The sequence below is a fragment of the Vombatus ursinus genome, unplaced genomic scaffold (assembly GCF_900497805.2).
Source record: "Vombatus ursinus unplaced genomic scaffold, bare-nosed wombat genome assembly UNPS02014773.1, whole genome shotgun sequence".
Classification (NCBI taxonomy): Eukaryota; Metazoa; Chordata; class Mammalia; order Diprotodontia; family Vombatidae; genus Vombatus; species Vombatus ursinus.
The window spans coordinates 40,141,164-40,163,705 of record NW_020954551.1 but is presented as its reverse complement, the minus strand read 5'-3'; the positions used below and the strand labels follow the sequence as shown (position 1 = coordinate 40,163,705).

Below are 22,542 nucleotides of genomic sequence, written 5' to 3'. Positions count from 1 at the left end.
AAAATGTAGGGAGGGCAGCACCAGAATGGGGGTGGCTTTGGAGTTTGAGGCTAAGGAGTTTGAATTTTAATTCATCACGCTAGGGAGGTAAAGCATCAGGGCCAAATGTGTTCATGAGAAAGGCTTGTCTTGCTGGGGTGTGAAGCATGGACCAGAGGGTGCAGAGAGTAGGGACAGTGGTGTGGCGTAGTGGGGCTTTGGGGACAATCTCAGGAGGGCATCTGAATGTAAAGGATGTTGGGTCAGATGACCTCTAAAGTCCCTTCTGGCTCTAAGTCTTAAGATCTTTCTGTCATTGCAGATAAGAAGATCGAGAGAGAGAGCTTGGCCAGCTACATTGAAAAGAAGAGACAAATGTTTCTGATCCAGGTAGCTTCCCCGTGGACGGAGTCCCCAGAATGGACAGTCCAATTCCCTTAACACCAGTTTCCAATATGGCTCTCCTGAACACCCCACCATGAAGGTGTCCCTAATGTTCTCAAAGGGACCAGTGGGATGGGTCAAGGCGGTGGGGCCCCAGAGCATGCTATTGAGGGATAGGCCTAGCTTGCCTCCTCTTCACCCTCCCGAATATTGAAAAGTCTATGCCCCCATGTACTGGAGGGAGCAGGGAGACATCTGGTATGGTGAAGGGGGAAGTCTGGAGGGGAGGGGAGATTCCCAAGGAATGGCCTTTGCCAGTCCCCTTGAGTAGAATGAGTTTGTTTCTGGAGCTTGGTGGTTTCTTCAGGGGTGACAGGGCTTAAAACAAAAAGCATGGAAAGAAGGTTGGGACACAGAAAGGGGACAAATGAGGAAAATGGGAAGGGTGCTCTTGGCCTGGCTTCTTCAAAGTCTTTTGGCAGCTTCAGTCCTCACCCCTTACTCGAAAAGCAAACTTGCCCTTTCCTCTTCTCATTTTGTTTTCCCAAACCTCTGTTCTTTCTCTTCTCTCCTTGCCTCCTCCTTCCTTGCCTTCTCCTTCACCCTCTTTCCTCTCCCGTACCCTTATTGACTTGTGCTAAGATCCCAAGACCCCTGAAATGCCTGTGCTCTAGGGAAGAGAAAAGGTCTCTGAATATACTGTACAGGAAAACAGGTACCTCTGGTACCCCCTTGACAGAGTTAGAGCTTCTCAATCCTTTGGTGTTCTCGGGCCTTGGGCCACCCAGGGCCACAGACCAGCGCTCAGACCTCTCCCAAGAAGCACCAAGACAATAGGGCAAGGGGAGGAGGAGAGATAGATTCAGAGACATGTAAGAAAAGCCGTCCAGGAGCCCCTGAGCCCTACACCTGCATCGTCCTATGCCCAGTCCTACCTTTCCTCTCTGCCTCCTCTGACACAAATCATACCATGAAGCTAGTGTCCAATATCAGCAGGGGCCCCATTCTACCCCCTGCTTTCCTATGTGGACACCAGCATGACGGAGAGGCTGAGCACTTCCTGAGGGATACTGTCCACAGCTGCGACCTCTGTTCCGTGACTTAGTTCCCCTGACATCTCTCAGCAGCCCTGACGTCTTTGCAGACCTATCAAAATTCTCCCCTTCTAGGGACCATTCTCTTCATTTCTTCCCCCAAGGGAAAGAGGCGAGAGGGTAGCCTAATCTTTCTGAGTACCGCTAGGAGAGACTGGCTAATGCCTGGAAGGGCAGTGGATAATGCTGTTTGAACCCAAGCCTATCCCAGTCTATCCTTCCTAGCTCCACTGTCAATCATTTATTTTCTTTTCATTTTTTCTTTTTTATCATCATTACTGAACAACTGAAGGGCTATATCACATAACTTACTGGTCCCTTAGCCAGTGCTGCCTGCCCATCTATGTAACTAGGTAGCCCAGGGGACAATGCTGGACTTAAGAGTCAAAAGACCTGAGTTCAAATCCTGCCTCAAACATTCACTAGTTGCGTGACTCTGGGCAAGTCATTTAACCTCTCTCAGCCTGTTTCCCCATATGTAAAATGAGGGTAATACCTTCTATCTCATAGGGTTATTGTGAGGACCAGATGAGATAATGTATGTGAAACCTTGAAGTGCTATATAACTTCTGGCTATTATCGTCACCCTTATTATCATTTTTTTTCTACTTAAGAGTGTCCCTTTCTGCCACTTCAATAAACAGTCGGAAATCTCCAGGAATTCTACTTTAAGAAACTGGTAGGCACACAGTAGCAGGTTCCCTTCCTCCCTCACAAGAGCTGCCTAATCAAGGGCGATCCTCCTGTTTCCCTAGTTTGCCAAGAATAAAGCACACCCTAACTGGTACCATCATTGGTCATACAAAAGTCTATTTACTAGCTTTGGGGTTAGAGAAGAGGATCATAGATCTGGGGACCTCAGAAGACATTGAGTCCATCCTCCCCCCCTCATTTTACACTTAGGGAAACTGAGGTCCAGTGAGATCAACTAACCCACCCAATATCATGCAGGTATTTCTAGAGGCAGGTCTTGACCCCTTGACCTCTGACTCCTGAGCCAATGTCCTTTCTCCTATACCATGATGCTTCCAGTGGGAACTGTCTTCAAAATCAGCTCTTCTTTCCTGAGTGGCCTTGTTTAAGGGCTTAACCCCTCTGTACCTCAGTCTTCTAATCCATAAAATGAAGAGATTGGAGTAGATTATCTTCAAAGTCATTTCTGACCCCTCCCCACCCCTCACCCCAGGCTTGGGAGCCTGTGACTCTTACCCTAAGATTTCATGGTCAACGTCTCTCCTCTCCTCCCCACTCCCTACCATGGGACATGAGTGGGGATCAAAGATAGATTCAGGTAGTGGGAAAGCTGCATCAGCCTGAGGGATTAGCAGACCCCTGCTCTCAAGGGTTTGAGCCATCCCCTCTTACACGTGGTGTGAGTCATTCCCACTTTGACTCCTGCAAGTGTTAAGATAGGTATCGGATCACCTCCATCATACCTGTGAGTTGTCAGGATGGGCAATAGAAGGGTGGTCTCTCTCCTTAATGCTGATACTCCTTTCGGAGTCCTGTGACCTTCGACACAGACATGCCAGAGAGAGTAGGGAAGGGTTCAGAAGGCATGTCGAGGCAAGTTCATTTAACCTCTCTCAGCCTCAGTTTCCTCATCTGTAAAATGGGGGTAATGGTAGCACCTACTTCCCAGGGTTGTCATGAGGCTCAAATAAAGTAACATACGTAAATGCCAGCTATTAGCTCTGATTCTCCTTCCTTTTTCTCCAGCACAAGGTGGTACACAGCCATCTTACAAATGGGCCTCCAGCACCAGCAGGGAATTCCTTCTTCCTGCTTTTATATTCTGGCTACAGGCAGGCCCTGAACGTGAGAGGAGGCTGAGCATAAGTGATAGGAATTAGAGCCAGAAGGGCCCTCAGAGACCTTCCAGGTGCCTTCCTCAGGGCTAGTCAATTAATTAATAAGTATTTGTCAGGTGCTGTCAGAGAGCAAGAATACAAACACAAAAATCCAACACTGTTTGTCCTTCCCCAGAGAAGAATATGGAAAATCAGTATGGGGTAATGTGGGGGACAGCAGAGACCCTAGAAACTGGAAGAATGAGGAAAGGGTTCCTGGGGAAAGTGAGGCTATACTTGAGCTCTGAAGGCAAGTGGAGGATTCTGAGAAGAGAGAATTAGGAGAGAATGTATTCCAGGTGTACGGGTCAGCACAGAAATGGTAGGTGTAGTCTGATGGGTGAAGAAAGGCATATTCTTCCTCGGCCCTTCCTTCCTTCCTTCCATCTTTCCTTCCCTCCTTCCTTCCTTCCCTCCTTCTTTCCTCTCTCCTCTCCTCTCTCCTCCTTCACTTCCCCTCTCTTCCTCCCTTACCTGAGGGTGTTCTGCCCAAAGGAAGACAAATTTTGATGAGTGAAAACTGCCTAATTAACTTGGGGTTTATTGGCTAGATTTCTCTCTCAAAGACCACACCTTAAACTCAATTCTGGAGCTCACAGATTGGACAATAATAGGGCCCTGCCCTGCCCAAGTACCACTTAATGGCTATTTTTTGGGCCCTCCTGGCTCAGAGTGAATGTAAATAGTAACTGTTTCTCCTTTGGCCAGCAACCCTGAGGGTCTTCTCCTCTCAGTTTGATTTTTCAAGGGTCATCCCTTGACTCACTTCTTAAAGAGACCTATTCACTGAATGGGTGTTGTCTCACTCAAAGTGAGAACCTGAAAAGACCTTAGCTTAAAAGGATCAGGGTCTCCCATTACATCCTGGGCCATCTCCAGTTGTCCTGATGAATATCTGGCTACTGGTCCCAGATGGCTCTGGAGGAGAAAGTGAGGCTGGTGACCTCGCACAGCCCTCCCTCACTGAAATCAAAGTCAAATACAAGTCATGTCATCACCTCCCTGATGTCATGGTCCTCTTCAAGAACAAAGGACAAACACAACAACCTTCCTTCTTATACTCACAGTTTCTCCCCATCCTTCTTTCTTTCTATTTTTGTTCCCTCCCCTCTTCTCTTCCATCATGCCCCCTTTCCCACAAGATCGAGGGTAGACCCCGTGTATGTTCCTGAGGCCAAGACTGGGGAGGACATGGAGAACCCTTAGAACTGTGTCCCCAAGGTGTGGTTTGTTGGCCCTTAGTATGCCCTGGAGGTGAAGAGAGAGGAGATCCTGAGGCTGGAAATGTTGGCCACCAAGGAAGAGATGAAGCTGGAGAAGGCAGAAAAGTTCCTTGAGAAGGACGCGACTCTGTTTGATGAGTTCCTGAAGGAGAACGATCGAAACTCCGTGCAGGCCACGAGAATGTAAACCAAGGGGGGGAAGGTGCAGCCATGGGGGCAAGGCCCATGAGAACAGTGGAGGGGCAGCTGACAAGTATCACTGGGGCGAGATGGTGTCTCCCAACCTTAACTCTCTAGGTCCAGTGGTTATACTCAATAACTGAGGATCAAAAACTATCCTGTAGCCTAGAGGCTGAGCCACAGAAACTCACAGTGGGAAAACTTCCATAGATCCCTGCGTAGAAAGGAAAAGGGGGAGAATCTGGCCTCCCACTACACCCTAATGGTGTCAGTCCAGGAAAAGTATTCTATTCACAGGGCAGAGGAGGACCATGTACCGTGCGCTTCTACGGCAGTATCAATATACCCAGATTTAACGCTCCAATGAAATGGGGCCATACTTTTAGGTTTTGGCTCTTTCCATAAGCACCTAACCAAGCCTTAAACTGGGGCGTGTACCCTAGTCTAATCCTAAACCCAAACACTCGTAAGCACTGTATTAAAAACTAACTCTGTCTCTGACCCGAAAGTCATAATCCCCTCTATTCCCATTGCTAAAAAACCTAATCGTATCTTTAAATCCTAACTCAATCTCTAATACTAAAACCTTAATCCTAACTTTAGTTTTAGCTTCACTGCTGCACAAACACATGTCAAAGGTCACTATTTATCCTGGGTATTCATAGCCATTGTCCTAGAGGAACCTAACCACATGGGTTGGAGGTCTTACCAATAGCCCCTGTTCCCTTTATAATCCTAGAAGGCAAAGGAAACTTGAGAGGTCATCTAGCCCATCCCCCTGTCCTCAAGCACTAAGCTTGAAGGCTGGTTCTAGGAAGAATAGCCTCTACTCAGCCCTTTTAAACCAACTTTTGCCCAGCCAAATGTGAAGAGACAAAATTAATTGAGGGTAACTCTCCATTCCCTCTCCCTAGTGTATCATGTCTGTTCTTAGGCTACCATTTTGTAAAGGCCAAGTCTGTGCTCTTTTCATTCTCCAAATTATGGACTCCTCCTGTTCCCACCAAGGTCTGATCTGCTCAGAACCTGTATCTCCACTGGGCCTTTAGTCTTGCCCATATTCTCCTTACCCATGAAGGGAAGGATATGGTCCTTTAAGACCCACCAGGGTCCACCTAGCTAGTACCCCTGTCCTTCATTAGTTTCTGCCAGCCGGTAACTTTTTCAAGTATTTGGTGGATCAGTCAATGTTGGGTTGACCATAAGTTAAGCCAGCACATCGAACACAAACCTAGCTTTGTGTTCGGCTCTGTTATGGGGTCTAGGAATTACCAAGGCCAAGACAAGGACAATGAGGAGCTGGGCGTGGCTGAAGTGGAAGATATATGTTGGAGAAGAGTCCAAATTGAAGTTAGACCAAAGAGATCCTTAAAAAACGGGAAGGAAAGTTTAGACTTGGTGTGGTAGCCAATTTCCGTTGTTTTTACATTTTGAAGATATCAATGGAGAACACAGGCTATGCATCAATTATTTCTTCAACCACATCATCTGAGCAGCCCATCTCCTTTTCTAAACATGTTTCCTCCCTGATAGCCGCATGCATAGGATGACCTCAAATACGTCATCATTGGAAATACGCTGTCATCCCCTTGCACCCACCATGTATTTCTCCATTGACTGTTGGTTATGCAAAACTTTTCATTCTTCAGAATTGCACATTTTAAGATGTGCATTGCTGGGAAAACACTTGGTTACTCTCAAAATATAAACAGACCCAGGGAAGGAAGTCCTGTGACTCATTGGGTAGATCTTGTTCATAGCATCCATGAAAGAAGATGGATAAGAAACTGAGGAGGGAATACTCAAACAGGGTCCACGGATGAAGCATGGAAGGAGTAGCACAGACCACAGGGTCATATAACTGGAACTGGAAGGGACCTCACAATCCACCTCTTCCTTTAATAGATAAGGAAACTGAGGGAGAGCCAGAGAATCAATGTGACTTAGAATCACGGGATTCATCATTCGAGAAATGGAAGAGACTGTGGGTGTCATCTAGTCAACCCACTCGTTCTACAGATGGGGAAACTGATGTGCAGAAAGGATAAGTGGCCTGCCTGGGGTAACTGGTTGACTTGTGCTGAGAAGAAGGATTGTGGTATAACGGAAAGAGCACTGGACTTGGGCAGGTCTCTTTAACCTGCGTTGGCTTCTATTTACCCACAGGATGGTTGTGAGGAAAGCATTTCGTAAATTTAGCACTAGAGAAATATGAGTAACTATTAACTGTAATGAGTTTCACACCTTATGGGACAGAGAGATTCTTGTGCCAACCAACTAACCAAGTATTTATATATGCCTACTACATGCACAGCTCTAGGCACGGGGAGATACAAAGAGAAATGAGAAACTACTCCTGCCTTCCAGCAGCTTCCAAGGTAGTAGGTTTTTCATAAGACCAAGAACTGAAAATCCTCTAAATCAGTGGTGTCAAACTCAAACAGAAACCGATCCAGGGCGCCACCTATTGACTTAGAAAACCACAAATTAACATTATCTATGTTGTACTGCATTTTTGTTTGTTTTGTTAAATGTTTCCCAATGGCATTTTAATCTGGTTCAGGGCTGTTTGTGTCCCAACTTCGAGTTTGACCCCTCTGAATAATTTCCTCCTTCTAGAGATGAAAAAATTGAGGCCTACACCAGAGGAAATGGCTTGTCAAAGGTGATGCAGATAGTTAAGTAGAAGGGAGGGAAAATACACATACATTAAAGACAGGCTATAATTTAGCTCTATACTGACATTAGATAGTGCTAGAAGAGTCCAGAGGAGGGATAGCCATTGTGAGCTATCATTGTCAAGGAAAACTTTCTGAAGCAGGCAGGACTAGAGCTAGGCCTTGAAGGATAAATAGGATTTCAGTTATTAGAAGGTAAAACATTATTAAGCCTCCTTGCTTCTTTAGAACGCATTTCCCAAGAAGAAACCTCTTCACCCTAAGCCGGAGGCATGGGAATGGACCAAATGACCTCTCTAGGCACCTTCAATTTCCTATATTCCAAAATTTTGACCCTCTCTCTTTGCTTAGGCCAAAGGAAAGCAAGATGGAAGACTGCTCCCTAATCTTTCTAGATCAAACTTTCTTTTTTCTTTAGATTGAACTTTTTCTCGAAGGGAGTTTATTCTTTAATTTAGGCTGGGTCTGCAGCTGATGAGACTGACTAGCTGGTGGTCCGGCTACCTCTCATAACAAGTCTTCCTTCTGTCATAGAGCTGAAAAGGAGGCCAAGGTGAAGATGGAGAAGATCATTGAAATCCGAGATATCACAGCACAAATCTTAACGGTGAAAAGGTGACAGTTTCCCCACTTTCCTTCCAGAGAGAGTCAGAAAAGGCATCGCATTAGGGGGAAAGCCTCTTTATTCATCTTAGGGGCATAGAACTGTAATACTGAGGGCTGAAATGTGGAGGGGAGATCATCTCTTCGGGTACAGTGGAAAGAGACCCAGATTGAGAATCAGAGGATCTAGGTTCAAATACTGCTTGTTTTACTGTGTGACTTTGAGCAGGTGATTTAAGCTCTCTGGGTCTCATTTTCTTCCTTTGTCTAATGAGGGAGTTGGATTGGATGTCCTCTAAGGTCCCGTTTAGCACTGGATTTATGCTTCCGTTATGCTTTGTTTTACAAAGGAGGAAACTGAGGCTCAGAGAAATTACCCTCCCCCAACTCCAGACCGACCTTCCTAAAACACCATTCCCCTGCTCTAGTGACTCCGAGGGATCACCACGAAGTGAGGTAGCCAGGGGGCAGCTACTTATCCCCATGTGACAGATGGGAAAATTGAAGCCTGAGGGCTGCAGTGATTTAATCACAGTTACACAGCGAGGCAGCAGCAAAGCTAGGACTAGACCATCCGTCAAATGAAATAATGTATGAAAAGCTCTTTGCAAATGGTAAAGCACTTTATAAATGCCCACTCCTACTATTCGTTATTATTGTTTTTGTTATTGTTATTATTAATCATATATATGATTATATGGATGTTGTTATTATTAATCATCCTAGGACTTCAGTCAATAGAGGGGAAAAACATTGTGAAGCTTCCCTACTTCCTTCCTGCCCCCAGAGGCAATCAGGGTTGAGTGACTTGCCCAGGGTCATACAGCCAGTAACCATCCGGTACCAAATTTGAACTCAGGTCCCCCTAACTCCAGGGCTAGTGCTCTATTCACTGCACCATCTAGCTGCTCCTTCCCCTATTTCTTTTTTTAAAAGTTTTTTTTTAGGCAATTGGGGTTAAGTGACTTGCCCGGGGTCACACAGCTAGTAAGTGTCAAATGTTTGGTCTGAGGCCAGATTTGAACTCAGGTCCTCCTGACTTCAGGGCTGGTGCTCTATCCACTGCATCACCTAGCTGCCTCCTGCTCCTTTAGGAGGCATTTCCCAAATAGAATCCTGTTCAACCTAAGCAGGAAGTACGGGAATGATCCAGCTGACCTCTCAAGGTCATTTTAGGTGGGTAGGTAGTATAGTAGATAGAGTGCTGGGCCTGCAGTCAGGAAGACCCAAGTTCAAATGTGGTCTTAGACACTTACTATCTGTGCAATCCTGGGCAAGCCACTTAACTCCTGTTTGCCTCAGTTTCCTCATCTGTAAAATGGGGATAATAGTAGCACCTATCTCCCACAGTTGTTGTAAGGATCAAATGAGATAATATTTATAAAGCACTTAGCACGGTGCCTGGCATATGTAAATATTGTTATTATTATTATTATACCCAGTCCAGTGTTCTTTCTACTGATCTGCTACCTCTCTAATTTTTTTTTAAAGAAAGGAAGGGGGTGGAAAAGTAGGAAAAAAGGATGGAATGAGAGGAATGGGAAGAGACTGGGTGACAAGGACACACATAGTTCACAGAATCCCACCCACAATGTCAGGTCATTAGCAGTTCCAACTGACACAGCCTTCTCACAGGTGACCATACTCACACATATATGTAATACACAGTTATATGATACAATATTGTATCATCAAAATACCAATGCAGGAAAAAACTCACAAATTTATAATAAATTATTAAATTTAAGATGTATCTTTTAAAAAAATTATATTTTTGAAATGACTAAAATTAAAAAAAAAAACATTAAAGGGCTAAAGAAAGTAGATTTCCGGGGGCTGTTGGGTAATTTTTTTTTAAAAGGGGATGGTAGGCCAAAGAAGTTTGGGAACCTCTGGTCTAGACCAACTCCATCATTTTGCAGATGAGGAGACAGAAGCCCAGAGTGGTTTAGCAATTTGCCTGAGATCACACAAGTGGAAAATACAAGAAATGGAATTCAAACTCAGATTCTGTGATTCCAAAATTCAGCATCTTTTCCATTACAACAAATTCTGGCTCTGCCCCTAACTGTGTGATATTGGGCCAGTGTGTTCCCCATTCCTTGGTCAAATGGGCTAGGTGGTCTCTGTGAACCTTAACACTTTTAATATTCTGGGAGGGTTAGAAATAGGAATGTGAGGAATAGAAAGGTGACATTCTGACGGGTTGGGGAACCTGTGGTCATGTACCATTGGCTTAACCTTTACAATATCTCTTCCTTGAATTCCGGCCCAGCGAGATATCCAAGTTTGAAGACAATGTCCAGATTTTCAAAATCTATAAGGATTTCCTCTATAAGCTGTCCCCCAGGGATTGGCTGATGACCCATGCCAGGAAGCATTTGGCCCATGCTGCTGCCAGGATGACCTTAAACCAACAAAAAGAGACTATTCCGTTTTTACCCACCGAAAAAGGTAACAGGAGGAAGGAGGGGGAGACCAAGGGGTTGAGTCTGAGAGGGACTGTCTAAATGTTACCCCTCCATCCCTATGATTTGCAAAGCCCCTACCTGTTGGGTCACACCAGGACAGATCTTGGGCATCAGTAAAACAGAGCCTTTCCAACAGATGGGAAGTCACCTGAGCTCAGAGCAGGCAGAAGGTCAGTATCCAGGCAGGTAGAGTCATACCCAAAGGCCCACAAATAGCAACCTTTCAATCAATAAGCTCTTATTATATGCTAGATACTGTGATGGGCAATGGGGATACAACTAAAGTGAGACAGTCTTTGTCCTTAGGGAGATAATCAAAGACGAGGGAGGACAGGCAAGAATTCAGTAATCCAAGACAGACACATTGGAGCATCTATCCAGACACAAGCAGTCTCAGAATCAGATCTGTGGGCTATTTGGGCTGGAAGGAATGTAAGAGAGCGTCTGGTCTAATCCCTAAATTTTACAGGGACCCAAAGAGGGAAAGTAACTCATCTAAGGGCACACAGTTTGTTAGTGAGAAAGCTGGGACTGGAACTCGTGTCTCATGACTCCCATAATGCTTTCTGCAATACCAGAGTGCCTGGGGTTGCACTAGAAACTGGAAAAGAATATGGCAGAAACTAGGCATAGACCAAAATCTCACACCATATACCAAAATAAAGTCAAAATAGGTTCATGATTTAGATATAAAGGCTACTGTAAGTGAACTGGGAGAGCAAGGAGATTTATGGAGAACAGAAGAATTCATGACCAAACAGGAGATAGAGAACATTACAAAATGCAAAATGGATAATTTTGATTACAATAAATTGATAAGTTTTCGCACAAACAAAGCCAATTCAACCAAGATTAGAAGGGAAGTAGAAAATTGGGAAAGAATTTTTACAACCAATGTCTCTGATAAGGGACTCATTTCTAAAATATATAAAGAACTAAGTCAAATTTATAAGAATACAAGTCATTCCCCAATTGATAAATGGTCAAAGGATATGAACAGGCAGTTCTCAGATGAAGAAATTAAAGCCATGTATAGTCATATGGAAAAATGCTCTAAACCACTATTGATTAGAGAAATGCAAATCAAAACAACTCTGAGGTACCACATCACACCTATCAGAATGGCCAACATGACAAAACAGGAAAATGATAAATGTTGGAGAAGATGTGGGAAAATTGGAACACTAAATGCATTGTTGGTGGAGTTGTGAAATGATCCAACTATTTTGGAGAGCAATTTGAAACTATGCCCAAAGGGCTATAAAAATGTGCATGCCCTTTGACCTAGCAATAGCACTTCTAGGGCTGTATCCCAAAGAGATCATAAAATGGGAAAAGGACCCACATGTACAAAAATATTTACAGCAGCTCTTTTTGTGATGGCAAAGAATTGGAAATTGAGAGGATGCCCATCAACTGGGGAATGACTGAACAAGTTGTGATATATGAATGTAATGGAATACTATTGTGCTATAAGAAATGATAAACAGGTGGACTTCAGAAAAACCTGGAAAGACTTGTATGGTCTGATGTTAAGTGAAGTGAGCAGAACCAGGAGAACATTGTACACAGTAATAGCCACGTTGTACAATGACTAACATTGATAGACTTAACCCTTCTCAGCAATGCAAGGATCTAAGACATCTCCAAAGGCCTCATAATGGAAAATGCTATCCATATCCAAAGAAAGAACTATGGAGTTTGAACGCAGACCAAAGCATACTATTTGCTATTTTTTTTTCTTCTGTTGTGTTTTGTTTTCTCTTTCTTGTGGTTCCTCCTATTGGTTCTAATTCTTCCTTACAACATCAATAATGTGAAAATATGTTTAATAGGAATGTATATGTAGAGCCTGTATCAGATTGCGTGCTATCTTGGGGAGGGAGGGGGGGAGGGCAGGGGAGAAAATTTAAAACTCAAAAGTTTGTGGAAGTGATTGTTGATAAATCAAAATAAATTAATAAAAAAAAATTAGAATGGAAAAAAAATACCAGAGTTCCTAATATTGAGAAGGCTCTGGATCAGGCAAGAACTTCTTAGATACTGCCTATTACGGGAGGAGCTCATTCCAAGATATGACATGAGCAGCCACAGGTCAGAGCTAGGAAGTGACTCTGTCTGGCTGAAAAGGGGAGAGAATGGGGGCATTTGGAATAAGTGCCTAATGTTCTGGGGCAGGACCCTCCAAAGGGATCTTTCTATTCTCTCCAGAGACCCAAAAGAGCAGTGAGAGATCCAGCCTGAACATCCCCGTCCCAAACATCCCCTCGTCATCCACAAGCGAGATAATGATTAGCAAGGAGGACAAATCCTCCCGCACATCGTCTTCATCCCAGGATTTACAGCCTCTGTTCAGCATGAGCCCCAGCAAGAAAGAGTAAGCCAAGCTTGGAGGGAGGGCCTGGGCCAGGTCTGGGGGAGCAGACAGGGGTGGAAGACAGCACTAGGCTTGCCCGATTTTGAAGAGATTACAAAGGAAAGGGGACGAGAGGGAGAAGGAGACTGAACTGCATTTCTCTGTTTGGAGGAGGAGAGAGGCATGCCAGGGTTTTTTAAAAATATCACAAAACCATAAAGTTTTACATCAGCCTTAGAACACGGGGTGTGAAATATTTAGGTCAAAAGGGATCCCAGAACATAGAACATTAAAGCTGGAAAGGGGCCTTAGGACAAAGATGATTGAGCTGGAGGGGGACCTTAGAGCATAGAATATCAGACCAGAAAGGGCCTTAGAGCATAGAATGTCAGACCAGGAAGGGCCTCAGGACATAGAATGTCAGACCAGGAAGGGCTTAGAGCATAGAATGTGAGACCAGGAAGGGCCTTAGAGCATAGAATGTGAGACCAGGAAGGGCCTTAGAGCATAGATTGTCAGACCAGGAAGGGCCTTAGAGCATAGAATGTCAGACCAGGAAGGGCCTTAGAGCATAGAATGTCAGACCAGGAAGGGGCCTTAGAACATAGAACGTCAGACCAGGAAGGACTTAGAGCATAGAATGTCAGACCAGGAAGGGGTCTTAGAGCACAGAATGTCAGACCAGGAAAGGGCCTTAGAGCATAGAATGTCAGAGCTGGAAGAGATGATCGATGCTCACGTCACCCCCTCATTTTGTAAAGGGGAAGGAAACAAACCCACAGAGATTGCCCGAGCATAGGGCAGGGCAGCGTCCATTGACGCCAGAGAAACCTTCCCTCTGCCCATGATTGTGGCAGCTGTTCCTGCCAACATTCAAAGAGAGAAAGAGTTTGCAGCGCTTGGACCCAGAAAGGCCATCATCTACAAGATCATAGAACCAGAATGTTAGAAAGGGGAAAGGAACTTGGAAGGACATAAGAATAGCCAACGTTGACGTACTTTAAGGTTGTAGAGTGCTTTGTAAATATGATCTCATTTGATCCCCACAACCACCCTGCCGGGTAGGTGCCATTATTATCCCCAATTTACAGATGAGGAACTGAGGTAGAAAGAGGTTAAGGGATTTGCCCAGGGTCACACAGCTAGGAAGTGTCTGAGATCTAAACTCTATCCATTATGCTACCTGACTGCACAACATGGAGTATCCAAGCTGGAATGGATTTTAAAACACGAAATGTCAGAGCTAGCAGTGGCCTTTGAAACTATCTACTCTAATCCCATCATTTTATAAATGGGGGAAACAGAGGTCATGAGAGGTTATGAGTGACTCTACCCAAGGGTGCACATGGTAGAGCTGGAATTAGAACCAGGTCTCCTGACTCCTACTCCAGTATTTCTTTCCATGCTACATACGGGACTTTTTTAAAAAAAATTCTCAGGTGAGAGGGAAGTTCGGGGAAATTGGCAATATCTGGGGGAGCTCCCAGACTTCCTGGATGCCCCTGCCAGAGACAGAACCCTGGTCTATTACTGACCCAGGCAGTGGGACATAGCAACCAATGGAAAACATAAACCAAAAGAATTTAGAGAGAAGCACCAGGCATATCATAGCCTTTCTGAGCTATTCCAACCATGCTGATTTCTCTCTTTTGAAAATTTCTAAACCAGCATAATACGGGTGCTCGTCACCAGGTTACCTGATCACCCCTGTGCCCGCTGCTGACAGTAGACTGCAGAAATAAATTAGGCTATGTTTAAAGGGGGAACCATTTTTGAAGTTTGGGAGGGGGGAAGGGGAGTTATCCATTTAGGTTAAATACTCAGCACTTACATATGTTTCAGCCCCCTTATAATTATGTGGAATGTATAGAATAGACACAATTATAGAATGTAAAAGTGAGAAGGGATTTTCAAGATCATCAGTCCATACCTGAGAAGAAAGGGCTCCATCAGCATTTTGCATCTTGTAATGAAATTTTAGGCTTCCTAGCTCAATTCAATTCAATAAACATTAATTAAACATCTAGTATGTGCACATGCAGTGAGGTCTCCATTCATGGGAATAATATGCCCCTTTAAAGTGATTGCTTGCATTTGAATCTTACTATTCAAAGTTACAATTATGTAAAATACGGTAAATAGTTGCAAGCCAGTGGAAACAGTGCCAGGACGAATACGGCAACCACTTCAGTAATTAGATCCTAGCTGTGGGGTCATGGTGGCATAATAGAGAACTGGTCTGCACGCCACAAGGGCCAAGGCTTAGGTCCTGCTCATACTGGTGGTGACAAGGAATAAGACACAGAACTTCTCAGAGCTATAAGTAATACTCTAAGAGTATAAATGGAAGCAAAGATCAGGCCATAGATGAGTGTTTATGAAGCATTTACTAGGTTTCCATGCAGTGCCCTCCAGAAGCATCCATCCCAATACAGGAAACAGCATGTAAATAACTAGATCCAGACAGAGTAGACAAAGGCAATCTGAAAAGAGAAGGCATTTGCAGTTGCCGGAGTTGGAGGAAGGGCAAATTAAGGAAAGGCCTCCTGAAGAGGATGGCATTTGAGTTGAGAGGAAGCCAGGGGAACTACAAGGTGGAGGTGAAGAGGGGTAACATCCCAGGTATGGGGGAAGAGCCAATGCAAAAGCTTGAGCTACAAGTGGGCCAGGGTAACTGGATTGTAGAGGTCTTGGCAGGGCTGCAAAAGTAGGAAAGAGCCAGTTTAGTAAGTGCTAAGAAGTAACCTGCACTGGTAGAAGGAGTTTGCTCATCTGGGAGATCCCTGTACCACTAAGATCCCAGGCCCTGGCCCCATTCCTATGTGCTAGGCCCTGGGGATAAATAGGTTAAAAAAAAAAAAAATATGGTCTCTGCTCTCAAAAACGCTTCCATTCTGAAAGTTGAGAGATACAACGTATGCCCAAATAAATGTAATGCAAGGTATTATAAAGGCTTAAACAAAGCGCTCTAGAATAATTTGAGAAAAAGGTGAGAATATTTTTAATTAGGATAAGAAGGAGAGGGCTGAATGTAGGGCAGAAGAGAAGGTGGCATCTGAGCTAAGTCATGAAAAGATGATACAGATTCTGAGAAATAATTCTGAGGAGAGAATGCATTCTAGGCATGGGGGATGATGGTTTAGGAGAAATTCACAGGGGCTGGTAATGATGTGAAAAGCTCAGGCAATAGCTAGGAATACAGTCTGGCTGCAATACAGAATATGTGGAGTAATATGAAATAAATCCGGAAAGGGAGGTTGCAGAGGGAAGGGATATGTCCAGATTTGTGAGGAGGGAACTGCCAGGGTTGTACCTGGGAGTTAAGAAGATTCATTTGGCAGATGTGGGCAGGGCAAGGAGAGACCAGAGACAGGCTGATTAGCTAGGAAGTCATTCTGGTAGTCTTGGCTGGGGGTGATGATGACCTCAGGTTGGGGCATTTTGAGGAGAGAAAGGGATGTATGCAAGAGATATGGGGGTGGTAGAGTGAGAGGACTGGGAATGATCTGAATATGAAGTATGGAGGAGCGGGGAGAGTCAAGGATGGTGACGGCTTCAAGGGCCTGGGGCACAGGAAGCATGGCGCCCCCCTCAACAAAGCTAGATGGGCTAGGAGGAGGGACCAGCTTGGGAAAGCAGAGGACAAATTTCATGTTGGACACATCGAATTTGAGGAGCCAGCTCAGATTGAGAGACCAAGTCTGGGAAAATCCTTAGAGGGCAACATCCACTCCTGTGTGGATGTGGGACATAGCGATCACTCTGCTAAGCCACTGACTGGTGCAATTCCTTGGCAGGTCAAGTCCTACAGAGCTCTCTTCCAGAACAGATGAAGTTGATAGTGATGATGAGGTCAGTGACCCACAGCTTCCTTCTATAACTCACCTCAAACCAGGGCCTTGAGTCAGAGGTCCTGGAACCATCCCAGAGGGACATAGAACTGCCAGTTAGCTCTGTGGGTACAACAGAGGGTTAAGAAAACCAAAGTCATGCCAAGGGTTTGAATCCTACCCCTGTGGGAGACTTAGTTTTATTGTAATCCATCGCCTAAACTAAACACTGACCTCAGACAAAAACTGACCCCTTCCCCTTTCTCTCTTCCCCATTGCAGTAAATGGGGGGAATGCTGGATTTGGAGTCAGAGGGCCTGTGTTCAAATCCTGACTGCCAGTTACTACACGTGAAGCCTTGGGCAAGTTACAACTTCTCTGGGCCTCAATTTTTTTTCATCTGTGAATGAGGGGCCTACTTCATCTCCAAATCTATGATCCTATAAGCCCCAACACACAGTGATCTCTTACTCTGACCAGAGACTGACCCTTAAATCCAACCACAGAGGGACCCTTCACCCCCATCACACACACACCTATCCCCCTACTCTGGTCATAAAGAGCTTTAGAAATAATAACTCATTTTGTCCTCACAGTAACCCTGGGAGGTGGGCTATTGTTATCCCCATTTTACAGATGAAGAAACCGAGGTAGAAATTAAGTGACCTGCCGAGGGTCACACAGCTAGTAAGTGTCTGAGGCCACATTTGAACTCAGGTCTTCCTGACTCCAATTCCAGCATACCGTGCCACTAGACTCAGACTGATGAGTGAACCTGACCCCTAATCTTAATCACACAATGACCCCCCAACCCTAGCAATGGATTGACCCCTGATGGCTTCAGACAGACTCCCTCTCCCACCCTGCCAACCCACCAAATGAATGCTAAATCCTAGCCACAGCCTGGTCCCTCTATCTGGTCATGAGCCTCTACCACATGGGAAACTCATGACCTAAAAGGGACCAAAACCCCTCCCTACTGCTGGGAAGGGGGTAAAAACCCTCAAATTGCCTAGAACATAGGTCAGGAGCACCTGCAGTTGGATTCGGAGGATGCACGTAACCCCTAAAAATCAGAATCTAAACCCCATGCCTTCTTTCTTCTGCTGTTCCTCTGCCTTCACCCCTGCCCCCAAATCCCCCTGCCCCCACCATAACAAAAGGAATACAACCTCCACTCTGGGTGCTTAGCACCAGGAGGAGGCTCAGAGCACAGGTAAACTCTGGACTTTGTTTCCCCGAGAAGCTGGACCTGTACTTCACAGAACCTCAACAGCTACTGGACATTTTCACTCAGCTGGAGGAGCAGAACCTCTCCCTGATTCAGAACTCCCAGGAGATAGAGGAGGCCCTGGAAGAGATCAATGCTTCCATAAGAAACACTCGGAACAAAATGTAGGTCAAGCAGTAATAAGCTAACTAAGGCAAGTGGCTTTCCCCAGCAGCATCCCCAAAGAGAAGATGAGGATGCTTAGCCCAGAGAAGGGAACACTGAGGGTCAGCGGAAGATGGAACAGGGAATCCATATTTGGGGGGTTATCGGGGAAAGGACACGAAGATGATCTTTTAACAGCTAAGGACAATCAGGAAGAAGAGAGAACAGACTTGTTCTGTGTGGTCCCCGAGACAAAACTAGGACCACTTTGGGAGCAGAGAAGGAAAAGGGAGTTCCAGGGGGAGCAAATGTCATTCTACTACAAGGAAGAACTTTCTTGGTCATATAACCTTCCATCTCTGGGCCACACTTTTTCCTCCTTCTATAAAATGAAGGATGTTCGGCTACTAGATCAGCCCTATGGGCTCTTGTGGCTATAACTTTTTACAATTATCCCTTCCACATTGTGACTCTCCCCATCACAGTTTCAATCTATCACGGGTCGGCATAAGAAATTAAATGGGGATTTTGGGGGAGTTTTGCAGAAGCCGCAGATGACAAGTGAAGGCCAGTAGGTGACACAGAAAAAGTGTAGAAACCCAGAAATGAATAAAATAGATGTATAATATTGTGCAATATAAACATATTTATCTTTTAATATCATAATAATTCAGACTTCTCCTCTGGCCTGGGCCAAGGGAGGGCCAAAAAAATTTTGCACAGATTTTTCCAGATCACAAGAACACTATATCCCTGACCCCCCACGATGTAGAAGGGGTAACTATGTTCTAAGGTTTCTTCCAACTCTGACATTCTGTCCCATCTAGCTCTGACATCGGTTTGAAAGACCCTCCCATGCCCATTTCAACTCTGATTTCCAGTTTCTTGGTTCTTGTCTTATCTGTCTGATTGCTCCTTCTCAATCTCCTTGGCCAGATCTTCCTTCAGGTCATGACTGATAACTGTGAGTGTCCCCTAAGGCTTTATCTTGGGCCCTTTTCTCTTTTCCCACTATACTATCTTGTTTGGTGACATCAGTTCCCATAGGTTCAATTTTCAACTCTTCATAGATCATTTCAAGATCCCATAGATCCATATGTCTAAGCTCTAACATCTCCTGACATCCAGACGCCCATCACCAACTGCCTTTTGGACATCTCAAAATGGGTGTCTCGTAAGCATCCCAAACTCAACAGGTCCAAAACATAACTGATGATTGCCATCAGACCCTCCCCCCTTCCCAACATCCTATTACTGTCACAGAAACCACTGTCACCCAGGCTCACAAACTGCATTTCCCCCATATACCCAGTCTGCTGCATCTCTCTCATAATACCCTTCTCATCACTCACAGGCAGCCACCAACCTAGTTCAGACCTTTCACTTCTTGCCAGATAATAGCCTCCAGGTCTCTCTGTCTCAACTTTCTCCCCGCTAGAATCTGTTCTCCACTCAGAGGCCAAAATTATACTCCTAAAATGCAGGTCTGCAACTGTTACCATTCCCTCCCACACTCATACCCCAACTCAGTAAATGCCAGTGGCTCTCTTTTCCCCTAGGATCAAATATATAATTCTCTGGTATGTAAAGCTCTTTCCAACCTGGCCCCTCCTATCTTTGTAGCGTTCTTGTCTTCACTTCCCTCCACACATTCCACAATCCAGCTACAGTCTTACTCAGTGCTCCTCACACATGACACTCCATCTCTAGACTCCTTGATATTTTATTGGCTATTCCGCATGCCAGGAATGCTCTATCTCGCTCTCTCTCTTTCTCTGTCTCTCTGTCTCTGTCTCTCTGTCTCTCCTTAGCACTAACTCCATATTCTTTAAAACTTGAAGAGGGGGGCAGCTAGGTGGTGCAGTGGGTAGAGCACCGGCCCTGGATTCAGGAGGACCTGAGTTCAAATCCAGCCTCAGATATATAACACTGACTAGCTGTGTGACCCTGGGTAAGCCACTTAACCCCATCGCCTAGCCAAAAAATAAATAAATAAATAAATGAATAAATAAACTTGAAGAGGGGTGGTGAGTTCCACATACATCCTCCATCATCTCCAGTCGATCTGATCTATGCCTCTGGACCTGTATGACTCCGGAGCAGAAAGTGAGGCTGGTGACTTCACACAGCCCTCCCTCACTTAAATCCAATTCACTTGCATATCATGGCATCACCTCCCTGATGTCATGGTCCTCTTCAAGAATGAAGGACAAACGCAGCAACAAGAAAAACGGTCTTCTCAGACAACCCTTATTTTTTCTCCTAATTTCCATCCCTTCCCAATTACCTCATATGTATTTTGTATGTTTTGTGTGTATATGTGTTGTGTGTATTGTATAAATTCTTTGAGGACTATACAAGGACTATTTCTGTCCCTTTACCCCACCACTATACACAGTGCCTGGAATGTACACAATACAATTAATCAACTACAGTGATTTTTGATTGATCAGGCAGTGTGCCTTTTCCCTTGAGGTATCAGTCCCACCAGTCTAATCTTCCCACTTTTCAGCGTCCCTACCCCTTACCCTTAAATTGAATTATATATAACCTGTTCATCAGTATCTTTTGAGAGGTGGGGGGGGAGGAGACAGAGACAGAGAGACATGTCCAAAACCAAATCCAATCTGTTTTCTCCCCAATCCATCCTTCCTCCAAACTTCCTTGTTTATGTTTGGTGGTACTATCATCTTTCCAGTTACCCAGGCTTATAAACCTGGTATCATCCCAAACTGCCCTCTCCCGACTTCCCATAGTCAGTCAACTCTAAATCTTGTCCATTCTGTCTTTGCAACATCTCTTGTATACTTACCTTTTTTTCCCCACTCACACAGCATCTACCCTACTTTTTACCTCATTCTCTCTCACTTGGACTATTGCAATCACCTCCTAACTGGTCTCTGTGTTTCCCCCTTCAATCCATCCTCCACACACCTGCCAAATTCATATTCCTAAGGCACAGGCCTACCATGTCACTCCCCCATTCAAAATCCTTTCCTCATTCAAAATGACTTCCTACTGGTTCTAGAATAGAAATAAACTCTTCAGCCTGGCATTTAAAGCCCTCCACAACCTGGCTCCTCACTACCTTTTCAGACTTATTTCTTATTACTCCCCCCACCTTTTCAAGCTTTCTAAATTCCAGCCAAACTGGCCTATTAGCTATTTCTCCAAACTTGACCTACCACCTCCTACCTCAGTACCTTTGCCCAGGCTGTTTCCCATAAGTAGGATGTACTCTTTTCTCATTTCTGCCTCCGAAAATCCCATGCACCACCCCAGTTATTAGTGCTTTCTCCTCTTCAAATGATGGTGCATATAATCATCTATGTATATATCATATACCCCCAGAAGAATGTAAGGAAATTAAAGACAGGGATGTTTTATCGTCTTAGAATCCCTGGCACCTAGCACAATGTTTTACACATAGTATACATTTAATAAACGTTCCTTGTTGTTGAATTACATTGGGGAAACTAAGGTTAAGTTCTGATTAAGAAAACCAGAGAAGATAAGTGACTTTCCCAAAGTCACGTAAGTAGTATAAAGAAGGGAGTATTTGAACTCAAACCTTCTAACTCCAAATCCATTACTCTTTCCACCATATATAGCCTCTCCTTCCAGGGAGTAGCAGACTTGGCCCTGAGCTCCCACCTCTCTCGGTGTCTGTCTCTGTTTCTGTCTCTGTCTCTCCCTCCCTCCCAGGGATCGAGAAATCAACCAGCTCAAGCTGCTGTCAACCACTCTGAAGACCTCCATCGCTAAGGAAGAAGAGATTGCTGATGACCTACAACTCAAAGCCCGTGTCTTCTCTTTTGGCGAGTATAAGAGTGAATACCAGGTAAGTAGCTGCAAGATGGTCCAGGAAGCTCTGGTTTGTTCCAGGAAAGGCATGGGATGATCAAAAGACCCAGAATTAAAATATTGGAAAACCCATGCTTTAGAGGAAGGGGTTGAAACTTCTTTACCCTCCAAGGGCCTGTGAAGGGACAAATAAATGCCTAGGGGATCCACTGGCTAGTGAGAGCCATGGAGGAATGGAAGAGAGAAGAGGGAAATGGAGAAAGAGGGAGAGAGAGACAGAGAATAGATCTACAGAGATGGAGTAAAAAAGAATATGAATGAATACATTTGTGAAAAACAAAGTGCTCGATGTTTGAGTTTTATATTTTTAAGGTAACCAAAGCCTGGGGTGACCTCAGTAATTTTTTTTGAAATGTAAAAGCTAGAGATTTATTGTTATTTTGTGATTAATAAATTGTCAAATTGGCTATGACACTTTCCCACAACTAAATACCACCATTCACCAGTGCAGAAGTTGGTACTCAACCAGATTAAGGAACAGGGCAGAAAGAGCAAACACGTGAATATCATTGGTAACTCAACTTACACTCTTCGTACCTGTGTGTTGCACGTTATTCTCACTGAGGGAAAGGGTCCAAACAGATTAGCAGGGCAATATGGCCTCCACAACCTTTTCTGTAGCAAGCAGTTACCAAAATAATAGAATTGCGTTTCA

General features: G+C 44.6%; 1 protein-coding gene across 2 annotated transcripts in view; it reads left to right on the top strand.

The window, feature by feature from the left end:
• The window catches only part of CFAP100 (cilia and flagella associated protein 100), a 45,138-nt gene that overhangs the window by 14,687 nt on the left and 7,909 nt on the right, over positions 1-22,542 (top strand). For both annotated transcript variants that reach the window (XM_027863995.1, XM_027863994.1), the window contains 8 exons: positions 302-369; positions 4,550-4,713; positions 7,923-8,003; positions 10,267-10,445; positions 12,674-12,839; positions 16,616-16,670; positions 17,895-18,043; positions 21,729-21,864. In XM_027863995.1, the coding sequence (XP_027719796.1) occupies positions 302-369; positions 4,550-4,713; positions 7,923-8,003; positions 10,267-10,445; positions 12,674-12,839; positions 16,616-16,670; positions 17,895-18,043; positions 21,729-21,864 (998 nt within the window). The remainder of the gene's footprint in view (positions 1-301; positions 370-4,549; positions 4,714-7,922; positions 8,004-10,266; positions 10,446-12,673; positions 12,840-16,615; positions 16,671-17,894; positions 18,044-21,728; positions 21,865-22,542) is intronic.